The sequence below is a fragment of the Dendrobates tinctorius genome, unplaced genomic scaffold (assembly GCF_039654945.1).
Source record: "Dendrobates tinctorius isolate UK_male_01 unplaced genomic scaffold, ASM3965494v1 ptg000063l, whole genome shotgun sequence".
NCBI classification, from domain to species: Eukaryota; Metazoa; Chordata; class Amphibia; order Anura; family Dendrobatidae; genus Dendrobates; species Dendrobates tinctorius.
In genome coordinates, this window is record NW_027361731.1 from 30,172,102 (window position 1) to 30,186,459 (window position 14,358).

Below are 14,358 nucleotides of genomic sequence, written 5' to 3' on the forward strand. Positions count from 1 at the left end.
CTGTAGTCCTCATCATCCTGTGTGATCCTCATCATTCTCTGTGACCCTCATCATTTTGTGTGATCCCCATAATCCTGTGTGACACCCATCATCCTCTGACACCCATCATCCTCTATGACCCTCATCATTCTCTGTGACCCTCATCATTTTGTGTGACACCCATCATCCTCTGTGACCCCCATCAACCTCTGTGACCTCCATCAACCTCTGTGACCTCCATCATCCTCTGTGACCTCCATCATCCTCTGTGACCCCATCATCCTCTGTGACCCCCATCATCCTTTGTGATCCCCATCATCCTGTGTGATCCCCATCATCCTCTTTGATCCCCATCATCCTCTGTGACCTCCATCATCCTCTGTGACCTCCATCATCCTCTGTGATCCCCATCATCCTAGGGGATCCCCTTCATCCTCTGTGACCTCCATCATCCTCTGTGACCTCCATCATCCTCTGTGATCCCCATCATCCTGTGTGATCCCCATCATCCTCTGTGACCTCCATCATCCTCTGTGACCTCCACCATCCTCTGTGACCCTCATCATCCTCTGTGACCCTAATAATTTTGTGTGACACCCATCATCCTTTGTGACACCCATCATCCTCTGTGACCTCCATCATCCTCTGTGACCTCCATAATCCTGTGTGATCCCCATCATCATCTGTGACCTCCATCATCCTCTGTGATCCCCATCATCCTGTGGGATCCCCTTCATTCTCTGTGACCTCCATCATACTCTGTGACCACCATCATCCTCTGTGATCCCCATCATACTGTGTGATCCCCATCATCCTCTGTGATCCCCATCATCCTCTGTGATCTCCATCATCCTCTGTGACCCTCATCATCCTCTGTGACCCTCATCATTTTGTGTGACACCCATCATCCTTTGTGACACCCATCATCCTCTGTGACCTCCATCATCCTCTGTGACCTCCGTATTCCTGTGTGATCCTCATCATCCTGTGATCCCCATCATCCTCTGCAATCCCCATCATCCTCTGTGACCTCTATCCTCTGTGACCCCCATCATCCTCTGTGATCCCCATCATCCTCTCTGACCTGTCATCCTCTGTGATCCCCATCATCCTCTGACCTCCATTCTCTGTGACCCCCATCATCCTCTGTGACCCCCATCATCCTCTGTGTCCCGCAGATCACGGCTGTAATCTGCTGCTGTATTTTCTCCAGGTTCTTCTCCTCGATGAGCCCACGTCCGGCCTTGACCCGTTCTCCCGGCACCATGTCTGGGCCATATTGAAGGAACGCAGAACTGATCGGGTCACGCTCTTCAGCACTCAGTTCATGGACGAGGCAGACATCCTTGCCGGTGAGGAATTGTGGGACAAACAGTGGATATGGAAAGTATTCAGACCCCTTTACATTTTTCACTCCTTGTTTCATTGCAGCCATTTGGTAAATTCAAAAAAGTTCATTTTTTCTCATTAATGTACACTCTACACCCCATCTTGACTGAAAAAAACAGAAATGTAGAAATTTTTGCAAATTTATTAAAAAAGAAAACCTGAAATATCACATGGTCATAAGTATTCATACCCTTTGCTCAGACAGTCATATGTAAGTCACATGCTGTCCATTTCCTTGTGATCCTCCTTGAGATGGTTCTATTCCTTCATTGCAGTCCAGCTGTGTTTAACTAAACTGATAGGACTTGATGTGTAAAGGCGCACACCCGTCTATAAAAGACCTCACAGCTCACAGTGCATGTCAGACCAAATAAAAATCATGAGGTCAAAGGAACTGGCCAAGGAGCTCAGAGACAGAATTGTGGCAAGGCACACACCTGTCAGCTCTCCTGACGGTAATGTCACAGCAGCTCTCCTGACGGTAATATCACAGCAGCTCTCCTGACGGTAATGTCACAGCAGCTCTCCTGACGGTAATGTCACAGCAGCTCTCCTGACGGTAATATCACAGCAGCTCTCCTGACGGTAATGTCACAGCAGCTCTCCTGACGGTAATATCACAGCAGCTCTCCTGACTGTAATATCACAGCATCTCTCCTGATGGTAATATCACAGCAGCTCTCCTGACTGTAATATCACAGCAGCTCTCCTGACGGTAATCTCACAACAGCTCTCCTGACGGTAATGTCACAGCAGCTCTCCTGACGGTAATATCACAGCAGCTCTCCTGACGGTAATGTCACAGCAGCTCTCCTGACGGTAATGTCACAGCAGCTCTCCTTACGGTAATATCACAGCAGCTCTCCTGACTGTAATATCACAGCAGCTCTCCTGACGGTAATGTCACAGCAGCTCTCCTGACGGTGATGTCACAGCAGCTCTCCTTACGGTAATATCACAGCAGCTCTCCTTACGGTAATATCACAGCAGCTCTCCTGACTGTAATATCACAGCAGCTCTCCTGACGGTAATGTCACAGCAGCTCTCCTGACGGTAATGTCACAGCAGCTCTCCTTACGGTAATATCACAGCAGCTCTCCTTACGGTAATATCACAGCAGCTCTCCTGACGGTAATATCACAGCAGCTCTCCTGACGGTAATGTCACAGCAGCTCTCCTTACGGTAATATCACAGCAGCTCTCCTTACGGTAATATCACAGCAGCTCTCCTGACTGTAATATCACAGCAGCTCTCCTGACGGTAATGTCACAGCAGCTCTCCTGACGGTAATGTCACAGCAGCTCTCCTTACGGTAATATCACAGCAGCTCTCCTGACTGTAATATCACAGCAGCTCTCCTGACGGTAATGTCACAGCAACTCTCCTGACGGTAATGTCACAGCAGCTCTCCTGACGGTAATGTCACAGCAGCTCTCCTGACAGTAATATCACAGCAGCACTCCTGACGGTAATGTCACAGCAGCTCTCCTGACGGTAATGTCACAGCAGCTCTCCTGACGGTTATGACACAGCAGCTCTCCTGACGGTTATGACGCAGCAGCTCTCCTGGCGGTAATGTCACAGCAGCTCTCCTGACGGTAATGTCACAGCAGCTCTCCTGACGGTAATGTCAAAGCAGCTCTTTTGACGGTAATGTCACAGCAGCTCTCCTGACGATAAGTTCACAGCAGCTCTCCTGACGGTAATGTCACAGCAGCTCTCCTGACGGTAATGTCACAGCAGCTCTCCTGACGGTAATGTCACAGCAGCTCTCCTGACGGTAATGTCACAACAGCTCTCCTGACGGTAATGTCACAACAGCTCTCCTGACGGTAATCTCACAACAGCTCTCCTGACGGTAATGTCACAGCAGCTCTCCTGACGGTAATATCACAGCAGCTCTCCTGACGGTAATGTTACAGCAGCTCTCCTGACGGTAATGTCACAGCAGCTCTCCTGACTGTAATATCACAGCAGCTCTCCTGACGGTAATGTCACAGCAGCTCTCCTGACGGTAATGTCACAGCAGCTCTCCTGACGGTAATGTTACAGCAGCTCTCCTGACGGTTATGACACAGCAGCTCTCCTGACGGTTATGACGCAGCAGCTCTCCTGACGGTAATGTCACAGCAGCTCTCCTGACGGTAATGTCACAGCAGCTCTCCTGACGGTAATGTCACAGCAGCTCTTTTGACGGTAATGTCACAGCAGCTCTCCTGACGGTAATTTCACAGCAGCTCTCCTGACGGTAATGTCACAGCAGCTCTTTTGACGGTAATGTCACAGCAGCTCTCCTGACGGTAATTTCACAGAAGCTCTCCTGACGGTAATGTCATAACAGCTCTCCTGACGGTAATCTCACAACAGCTCTCCTGACGGTAATGTCACAGCAGCTCTCCTGACGGTAATGTCACAGCAGCTCTCCTGACGGTTATGACACAGCAGCTCTCCTGACGGTTATGACGCAGCAGCTCTCCTGGCGGTAATGTCACAGCAGCTCTCCTGACGGTAATGTCACAGCAGCTCTCCTGACGGTAATGCCAAAGCAGCTCTTTTGACGGTAATGTCACAGCAGCTCTCCTGACGATAAGTTCACAGCAGCTCTCCTGACGGTAATGTCACAGCAGCTCTCCTGACGGTAATGTCACAGCAGCTCTCCTGACGGTAATGTCACAGCAGCTCTCCTGACGGTAATGTCACAACAGCTCTCCTGACGGTAATGTCACAACAGCTCTCCTGACGGTAATCTCACAACAGCTCTCCTGACGGTAATGTCACAGCAGCTCTCCTGACGGTAATATCACAGCAGCTCTCCTGACGGTAATGTTACAGCAGCTCTCCTGACGGTAATGTCACAGCAGCTCTCCTGACTGTAATATCACAGCAGCTCTCCTGACGGTAATGTCACAGCAGCTCTCCTGACGGTAATGTCACAGCAGCTCTCCTGACGGTAATGTTACAGCAGCTCTCCTGACGGTTATGACACAGCAGCTCTCCTGACGGTTATGACGCAGCAGCTCTCCTGACGGTAATGTCACAGCAGCTCTCCTGACGGTAATGTCACAGCAGCTCTCCTGACGGTAATGTCACAGCAGCTCTTTTGACGGTAATGTCACAGCAGCTCTCCTGACGGTAATTTCACAGCAGCTCTCCTGACGGTAATGTCACAGCAGCTCTTTTGACGGTAATGTCACAGCAGCTCTCCTGACGGTAATTTCACAGCAGCTCTCCTGACGGTAATGTCATAACAGCTCTCCTGACGGTAATCTCACAACAGCTCTCCTGACGGTAATGTCACAGCAGCTCTCCTGACGGTAATATCACAGCAGCTCTCCTGACGGTAATGTTACAGCAGCTCTCCTGACGGTAATGTCACAGCAGCTCTCCTGACTGTAATATCACAGCAGCTCTCCTGACGGTAATGTCACAGCAGCTCTCCTGACGGTAATGTCACAGCAGCTCTCCTGACGGTAATGTTACAGCAGCTCTCCTGACGGTTATGACACAGCAGCTCTCCTGACGGTTATGACGCAGCAGCTCTCCTGACGGTAATGTCACAGCAGCTCTCCTGACGGTAATGTCACAGCAGCTCTTTTGACGGTAATGTCACAGCAGCTCTCCTGACGGTAATTTCACAGCAGCTCTCCTGACGGTAATGTCACAGCAGCTCTTTTGACGGTAATGTCACAGCAGCTCTCCTGACGGAAATTTCACAGCAGCTCTCCTGACGGTAATGTCACAGCAGCTCTCCTGACGGTAATGTCACAGCAGCTCTCCTGACGGTAATGTCACAGCAGCTCTTTTGACGGTAATGTCACAGCAGCTCTCCTGACGGTAATTTCACAGCAGCTCTCCTGACGGTAATGTCACAGCAGCTCTCCTGACGGTAATGTCACAGCAGCTCTCCTGACGGTAATGTCACAACAGCTCTCCTGACAGTAATGTCATAACAGCTCTCCTGACGGTAATCTCACAACAGCTCTCCTGACGGTAATGTCACAGCATCTCTCCTGACGGTAATGTCACAGCAGCTCTCCTGATGGTAATCTCACAACAGCTCTCCTGACGGTAATCTCACAACAGCTCTCCTGACGGTAATGTCACAACAGCTCTCCTGACGGTAATCTCACAACAGCTCTCCTGACGGTAATGTCACAGCAGCTCTCCTGACGGTAATGTCACATCATATTATGTTTTCTCCAAATTTCTCATTAACTCTTTGGTCTCTAGATCGGAAGGCAGTGCTCAGTAACGGACGTCTGAAATGCGTTGGCTCCTCCTTGTTTCTGAAAAGGAAGTGGGGGATCGGCTATCACTTGAGGTAGGAGAGGTATAGGTGGGGAGAGATCTTTCAGCTGGGCCCTGATATCTGCTTTCAGTAAAATGATCTTAGAATCGGGCCAGGTTGTAATAATTGTTAAATTGCGTCCACAACCACGTACTATCCTCTGTATTGGCACCTGTTGTTACTCGCAATGTTTTCTTCCAAATAATACCCAGACGACCTCATGCCGCCATTTTTCCACTCGAGCTTGAGGTCCATGCACAATATCGCACTTGTGCACTCTCTCATAGACTGCAAACGCTCTGTGTGTGCTCTCTGCTGTGGACACATGCCGGATATGTACCATGGCACTGGGTGATAGGCTTGGGTAAGGTACTCATCTTCAGCACCCTGGCATGTTATATGAAGGTGAAGGTACTCTTCTCCTAGGACCTATCTCCGGAAGTCCACTCTGTATCTCTGTCACTTATATTCAGGATCTCACTATCTCTCCTCCTTGGTCTCCTCTTTATCAGGGTCACTCTAAAAAGCTGCACTGTTCACTTTGGACTCTCAGTCCTTTCATTCTGCTCTCCAGACCCTAACAGTCTTCTTAGCAGGAAACAGTCACTTTCCATTACACTAGCCCCTTCCACTGTGGACTAGTCCCAATCATTAACTCTTAACTATCCCTAAAGTCAGACTATACTTATAGTGACGCACTGCCACGGTCACGCGTGTCTGGATGCAGCGAGTACCGCAAGGCGAACCCATGTGACGCTCGTGACCCTGGATACACCGCCTCCAGTGGGGCGAATTTAAATAATAAACACGTGCAGCTGGATACACCACCTCCAACTGGCGAATTTAGACATTACACGTATATACAAGTCTGGAAACCCCGCCTCCAGTAAGGCGAATTTAAACAATAAGGGAAACGTGGGAAACATTAACAATGGTGGGCTCTGCGATAGGGAATAGGGAAGTGGAGACCTCCTGAGCTCCCCTGAGCCAGTGTCCCTGCACTCCTAACGTTCCCTATGCCGGTTCCGCACCGGGCGCGCAACAGGAACCTAAAAACCGTAGCTCACCCTGACCTAAACCCTCACTAGTGAATTGGTCGGTGCGGAAACTAATCCCACCACTGCACTAAGACACACTTGAGGAAAGATGACAAAACAGGGGAAACACCACTTAGCTTTGCTCTGTTGCGTACGCTCCTAGCAACGGAGCCCACCACCTGTGTGCATCTTCTCCTCCACCCGGATCCATCACCATAATCGGATCCATCACCATAGTGCAGCCTTGGAGCAGAGTCCACCACCAGTTGCAGCTGTCCAGTAACAGAGTCCCAAAGATGAGTTCAGCTTCTGCCCAAAAAGTCAAGCATGCTTGAGTCCAGCTCTCAGCAACCAGGTCCAGCCTGGTGAGTGCAACTCTCACCATCGTCGCCACTCCACCAAGCCATGCAAACACCTCCTGCTGACACCATAAACTGTGACTCCACCATGCCATGCCAGCCCTTCTTGCAGACCACCTAGCTTCCACTCGTCCCCTCTGGCTGGGCTACGCAGGACTCATGTTCAGCTCCTTCATTCACCCAGGCTTGCTTGTGAATGACTAACACACAATATCACCAACAGTGATTGAACCCACCTGGCTCCCTTTTATAGAGCCTAACACCTGATTTGTAATTGCGTGCACATTAACCCTAAAACTAAGGTGCGATACCACTCACCACCACTGGGCAACTTAGAATGAACGACACCACGTGTAATAATTCTAATGGCCACCGGGGGCAATCAACCCACTTTGGCACCAAGCCAAAGGAAAAAAAGTTCACTTTGTGCATTTAAACTGTCAGATCCCGCTGGATCATGACACGCACTACGCTATTCACATTACATCACAATACTATTAAAACTTATCACGTTACACAGTATGTAAAAAAAAGACGCAGGACACAATGCACATGACATTATACAGATTACATTCAAACTTATTTCTTCAAGGGGGGAATGAGGTCAGCATGTCCATACCCTTACATTTCGCCTTTCTTTAATGATAGTCGAACTCAGCCATCCAGAATCTATAATACACAAAACATCAGTACACTCTCCTGCACATTACTTAAGTTAATGAACATCTCTTTTTGTTTTGTATTAACTGGTCCTATCAGTTAGAATTTTTGAAACAAGTGTTCAAGTTCTTTCCAAACTTCAACCCAACCAGAACATTGAGTCATTCATCCAGCCTTCCCCCAACATTGGCCCTTGTGGCAAGGACACAGTCAATTGATCCCTCATCAGTCCATGGGATGGGGAAACAGTCCTTTTTACCTCACCCCTGCCCACAAAACAGGCACACAGTACCTTAAAGGCATCCTTTTCTTACTGGTCGAGATCCTGTCCTGGACTGAGGGTGTAGATGTCACGGATTTACTGCGACAGAGAGGAGCCAGAAGATACTGCTGACTGATTTCTCATATTCCTGCACTTATTAGAAGCACTTCACCTTCATATTAAGCAGTGCAGGGGTTAATCTGTTGAGTTGAGCGCTCCTGAAGCTTTCCTGCTTTGATGGTTTCAGCTGTTCAGTGTTGGCCACACCCTGCTGCTATATTTACTCGCCTCTAGCAAGCAGGCATTGCCAGTGTTAGTTTCATGCTGCCTGGTGTGGAGCGGTGTTGGATGTTAAAGGAGGTGCTTTGGAGTGTTGCTCTGGGACTGTTGTGTGGTCATTTGTCTGTGTGCATATCCTCATCCTTTCCTATTTTGTTTTTCCTCTCCATTTTCCTTATGATTTATTACTGGGGCCAAGGTTCCAAGGAGCAGACTATGTAATATGTCTGGTCCAGAGAGGCAGACAATGAAGGACTACATCACTGAAAGTCTGGCAAGGGGTCATATCAGACATCCTTATCCTCCATTGTTGCGGTGTTTTTCTTTTGTAAAGAAAAAGTACGGGAATTACACACCTGCCTAGATTTCCACTAACTCAATGGAATGACGGTCCAGGATCCTTATCCTCTCCCTCTCATCCCAGGCCTCTTTAACCAGATTGTAGGAGCAAGATGGTTTTCTAAACTGGATCTTGGTGGTAGGAGGGGGCGTATAATCTTATTCATATTAAGGAGGGGCATGAGTGGAAAACAGTTTTCAATACACCTGAGGGACACTATGAAAACCTTGTGATGCCGATTGGGTTAACTAATGCTCCCGCCATCTTTCAGCACTTTGTAAATGACATTTTTAGTCACCTGGTAAGTAGATTTGTTTTGAGCTATTTTTATAACATTGATTTATTTGCATGACCTTAAGTCACAACAGGCACATGTCAGGCAAGTCTTACAAATACTCAGAGGCAATAAATCATTTGTCAAACCAGAGAAATGTATGTTATCGGTTCAGGAGATCCCTTTTCTGGGTTTTTTCTTATAGTCCACCAGTTTTCGCATGGATCTGATAAAAGTCCGGGCCGTACTGGATTGGGATCGTTCTGAGAAATTAAAGGCGTTATATTGGTTTTTGAGTTTTGTCAACTACTACCTTAAGTTAACCAAAAGGTTTCGGTTGTGCCCAAACCTCTAATGAGCATGACCAGGAAAGAGACAGACTTTTCCAAATGGCCAAGTCCGGCGAGGTAGGCATTTGATACCATTAAAGAGCGTTTTGCATCTGCGCCGATTCTCATACAGCCTGACGTCACTCAGCCATTAACAATAGAAGTTAGCGCGTCTAAATTGGGGGTGTGGGCTGTATTGTCGCAGGGTGCGTGTCCTGGTAAATGGCGTCCATGTGCTACTTTTTCCAAAAAACTTGTCATCTGCGGGGAGAAATTATGACATTGATAACAGGGAACTCTTGGCAATCAAGTGGGCCTTTGAAGAGTGGCATTATTTTTTGGAGTGGTCAGTTCATCCGGTTATGGTATGCACGGATCATAAGAATCTTGTATATCTAGAGTTTGTAAAATGGCTAACGCCTTGACAGGCAAGATGGGCATTGTTCTTCACCAGGTTTAAAATTTTTTGTTACATATAGGCCAGGGAACAAGAACATTAAGGCGGATGCCTTATCTCTTTGTTTTCCTGGGGGTGGAGATAATTGTGAATTGGTTCCTATACTACAAAAAGGGTGGTTATTGCATCTATATGCTCCGATTTTGAGAACAGGGTTGTTGATGCTCAGTGGGACGCCCCTGCTGCCTGTCCATTAGGAAAACTGCTTGGTCCTGTGAATCTTTGTCTGATGGTCCTTAGTGAACATCATGATTCGGTCTTGGCTGCAGGGCTGTGGAGTCGGTAAGCCAAACCTGCGACTCCGACTCCTCAATTTCCCTTACAATGACTCCAACTCCGACTCCACGACTCCGACTCCCACATATATTGCTTATATTTAAGTGAAAAATGTATTGTAGTACAATGTGAACATCAGACATTTAATCATTTTTATGATACAATAATCAAGATATTTAGATAGAACATAATATATATTTATTGGAACACAAAAAACTGTAATAAATTGTAAATATGTAATACACTATGTAACATCGATTACATATACTGTATAAGTACAGACCAAAAGTTTGGACACACCTTCTCATTCAAGAGTTTTCTTTATTTTCATGACTATGAAAATTGTAGATTCATTCTGAAGGCATCAAAACTATGAATTAACACATGTGGAATTATATAATTAACCAAAAAGTGTGAAACAACTGAAAATATGTCTTATATTCTAGGTTCTTCAAAGTAGCCACCCTTTGCTTTGATTACTGTTTTGCACACTCTTGGCATTCTCTTAATGAGCTTCAAGAGGTAGTCACCGGAAATTGTCTTCCAACAGTCTTGAAGGAGTTCCCAGAGATGCTTAGCACTTGTTAGCACCTTTTGCCTTCGCTCTGTGGTCCAGCTCACCCCATACCATCTTGATTGGGTTCAGGTCGGGTGACTGTGGAGGCCAGGTCTGGCGTAGCACCCCATCACTTTCCTTCTTGGTCAAATAGCCCTTACACAGCCTGGAGGTGTGTTTGGGGTCATTGTCCTGTTGAAAAATAAATGATGGTCCAACTAAACGCAAACCGGACAGAATAGCATGCCGCTGCAAGATGCTGTGGTAGCCATGCTGGTTCAGTATGCCTTCAATTTTGAATAAATCCCCAACAGTACCACCAACAAAGCACCCCCACACCATCACACCTCCTCCTCCATGCTTCACTGTGGGAACTATGCATGTAGAGCCCATCCGTTCACCTTTTCTGCATTGCACAAAGACACAGTGGTTGGAACCAAAGATCTCAAATTTGGACTCATCAGATCAAAGCACAGATTTCCACTGGTCTAATGTCCATTCCTTGTGTTCTTTAGCCCAAACAAGTCTCTTCTGCTTGTGGCCTGTCCTTAGCAGTGGTTTCCTAGCAGCTATTTTACCATGAAGGCCTGCTGCACAAAGTCTCCTCTTAACAGTTGTTGTAGAGATGTGTCTGCTGCTAGAACTCTGTGTGGCACTGACCTGGTCTCTAATCTGAACTGCTGTTAACCTGCGATTTCTGAGGCTGGTGACTCGGATGAACTTATCCTCCGCAGCAGAGGTGACTCTTGGTCTTCCTTTCCTGGGGCTGTCCTCATGTGAGCCAGTTATTTGTAGTGCTTGATGGTTTTTATCACTGCACTTGGGGACACTTTCAAAGTTTTCCCAATTTTTTCGGACTGACTGACCTTAATTTCTTAAAGTAATGATGGCCACTCGTTTTTCTTTACTTAGCTGCTTTTTTCTTGCCATAATACAAATTCTAACAGTCTATTCAGTAAGACTATCAGCTGTGTATCCACCAGACTTCTGCACAACACAACTGATGGTCCCAACCCCATTTATAAGGCAAGAAATCCCACTTATTAAACCTGACAGGGCACACCTGTGAAGTGAAAACCATTTCCAGTGACTACCTCTTGAAGCTCATCAAGAGGAATGCCAAAAGTGTGCAAAGCAGTAATCAAAGCAAAAGGTGGCTACTTTGAAGAATCTAGAATATAAGACATACAGTATTTTCAGTTGTTTCACACTTTTTTGTTAATTATATAATTCCAATAATTCCACATGTGTTAATTCATAGTTTTGATGCCTTCAGAGTGAATCTACAATTTTCATAGTCATGAAAATAAAGAAAGCGCTTTGATTGAAAAGAAGAAAACTCTATGAATAAGAAGGTGTGTCCAAACTTTTGGTCTGTACTGTATGTATATATATATATATATATATATATATAAAACACTATGACATAGCCAGGATCAAACCTAGGGGGGGACAGAGCCTCATACTGTTCCGCAGAACCTCATACTGCACACCTCAGCTGCTGCATAACCTCATACTGCACACCCCTACTCCTGAAAATAAAGCCTGCACCTTAAAAAGATGTGATGATGAATGCAGTCTATTTATTCCAACTATCAATTGATGTTGATGTGTTACTGAAGATGAGCAATGCCTGTCCTGGGCGTCCTTTTGGGCAGCTATGAGGTGTTCCTGACTGATGCTAAAAAAAAAAAAGGAGTGTTAGTCTGCGTGCCACCCGGCTTTCATTCTTTTTGGTACAGATAAGATATGGATAGACAGATATGGATAAATGGATAGATAGAGCAGATTTCTAATCTGCTTTTGCTATTGAAAACATTATCTACGAGCTCAAAAACCTTTCAGGTGATGCGGTTTTTGCAGCTGAAAAAACGTATCCTCAAAAAACGCAGGAAAAACGCTGTGTGTGAATGTAGCCTTAGATCAGGAATAGAACAGCCATTTATAGGACATTTCATAACTTTCCCAAATTCCTATGAAAAATATTCAGCACATTCTGCATTGAATTACTGTACCCAATTTATTATACATTTTAGGAGTCGGAGTCGGTCCATTTTATACCGACTCCAACTCTCGACTCCGACTCCACCAAAATGAGCACCGACTCAGACTCCACGACTCCGACTCCACAGCCCTGCTTGGCCGGACATCCCGGTAATAGAGCCACCACAGATCTTCTTACTCAGCATTTTTGGTGGTCTATGGAACACAAGGATATTTGGAAGCATGTAGCCGCCTGCAATGTCTATGCACATTCTAAAACCTCAAATACTCGTCCGTCTGGGTCTCTCCAACCATTGGCGGATTCACAGTAGACCTTGGACTCATTTATCGGTTATCGGAATACTGTCATTTTGTTGGTGGTGGACAGATTCAGTAAGATATCACATTTCATTGAGCTACCCGCTTTACCTAAGGCCAAGACTTTGGCGGAAATTTTCATCATAGAGATTGTAAAATTACATGGGAGTCCTACCGATATTCTTTCTGATTGGGTGGGTGCAATTTATTTCCAAAATTTGAAAAGCGTTTTGCACTCGTTTGGGTACCCACCTGTTGTTCTCTTCAGCATTTCACCCGCAGTCTAATGGGCAAATTGAACGGGTTTCTTAGAATCTTGAGACTTATCTTAGGTGTTTTGTGTCTGAGAATTAGGAGGCTTGGGTTACCTACTTACCTCTAGCTAAATTTGTGGTGAATAACCATTGCCATGAGTCTACTGGTTAGTCCACATTTTTCAGTTCTGCTTTTTTAATAGGAATTGCTCTTCAGGAATACCTGAAGAACAATTTTCCTCATATGTTACATCTGTGTGGCAAGGGGTTTTGAACAATGTGAAGAAGATGGGGTCCAATATAAGAGTGTGGCTGATTGGAGACGTTTGGTGAGTTTGGACCAGTGTGTTGGTGAATTTGTGTGGTTGTCCTGCAGGAACATTAAGTTGAAGGTTCCTTCTTGGAAACTGGGACCCAGGTTTATCGGTCCTTATAAGTTTGTGGCCGTTGTCAATCCTGTAGCATCCCGCCTTGCTTTGCCACCCACCTTTAGGATTCATAATGTGTTTCACCAGTCTCTACTCAAAAAATACGTTGTGATCTCTGTACCATCACCGCTACCACCATCTCCATTCATTGTTGATGGGAGTTTGGAATTTCAGGTTGCTAAGATTGTTGATTCTTGCATAGTTTGTCGGTCGCTTCAGTACCTGGTACACCGGAAGGGTTACGGTTTTTTAGAGAGAATGTGGGTATCAGCATCTGACATCCATGCAGTCAGGTTTGTCTGGTCTCTTCACGGGGCACACCTGATAGACCCGGCTCTGAGGTACCGGAGGTTCCTTGTAGAAGAGGGGGAACTGTCACGTGTTTAACGTGGCAGAGAGGAGCCAGAAGAATGCTGTCATGATCCAGTCCAGAGTTTGTTTTCTGCTGTCTTCTCTTTGGACTGGTCATGCAGGTATTAATTCCCTCGGCCTCGTTCTGGAGCTGGCTGGGCTATTTCAGTCGACTGCAGCCTGCGGGCCAGTGTCAGCTTTACTGCAAGCTTCCAAGCTAGTGCCTCTGACCTGTATTCCTTTAGTGTTCCTCTGACCTGTATTCCTTTAGTGTTCCTTCTGCCCCTGATTACCTGGACTTGTGTATGAATCGGTTTGATCTCTGGACTCTGCTTCTGGTTTTTCCGTTTCTGATACCATGCTCTCCGACTGGCTTTTGACCCTCTGGCTTGTACCCTGACTATGGCTTGCGTCTTACATTTCTGATACCAGGTTCCTGGTAGGTCCTGACTTCTTGCTCGTCCCTGACTACGCACTTGCTTTCTCCCTTGGTACTTCTGCTCCTGACAGTTGTTGACTTCGGCTAGTCTGTCCACTC

General features: G+C 46.5%; 1 protein-coding gene across 2 annotated transcripts in view; it reads left to right on the forward strand.

The window, feature by feature from the left end:
- LOC141094067 (ABC-type organic anion transporter ABCA8-like) overlaps positions 1-14,358 on the forward strand; it is a 101,376-nt gene that overhangs the window by 36,473 nt on the left and 50,545 nt on the right. For both annotated transcript variants that reach the window (XM_073579774.1, XM_073579775.1), the window contains exons 16-17: positions 1,193-1,331; positions 5,600-5,690. In XM_073579774.1, the coding sequence (XP_073435875.1) occupies positions 1,193-1,331; positions 5,600-5,690 (230 nt within the window). The remainder of the gene's footprint in view (positions 1-1,192; positions 1,332-5,599; positions 5,691-14,358) is intronic.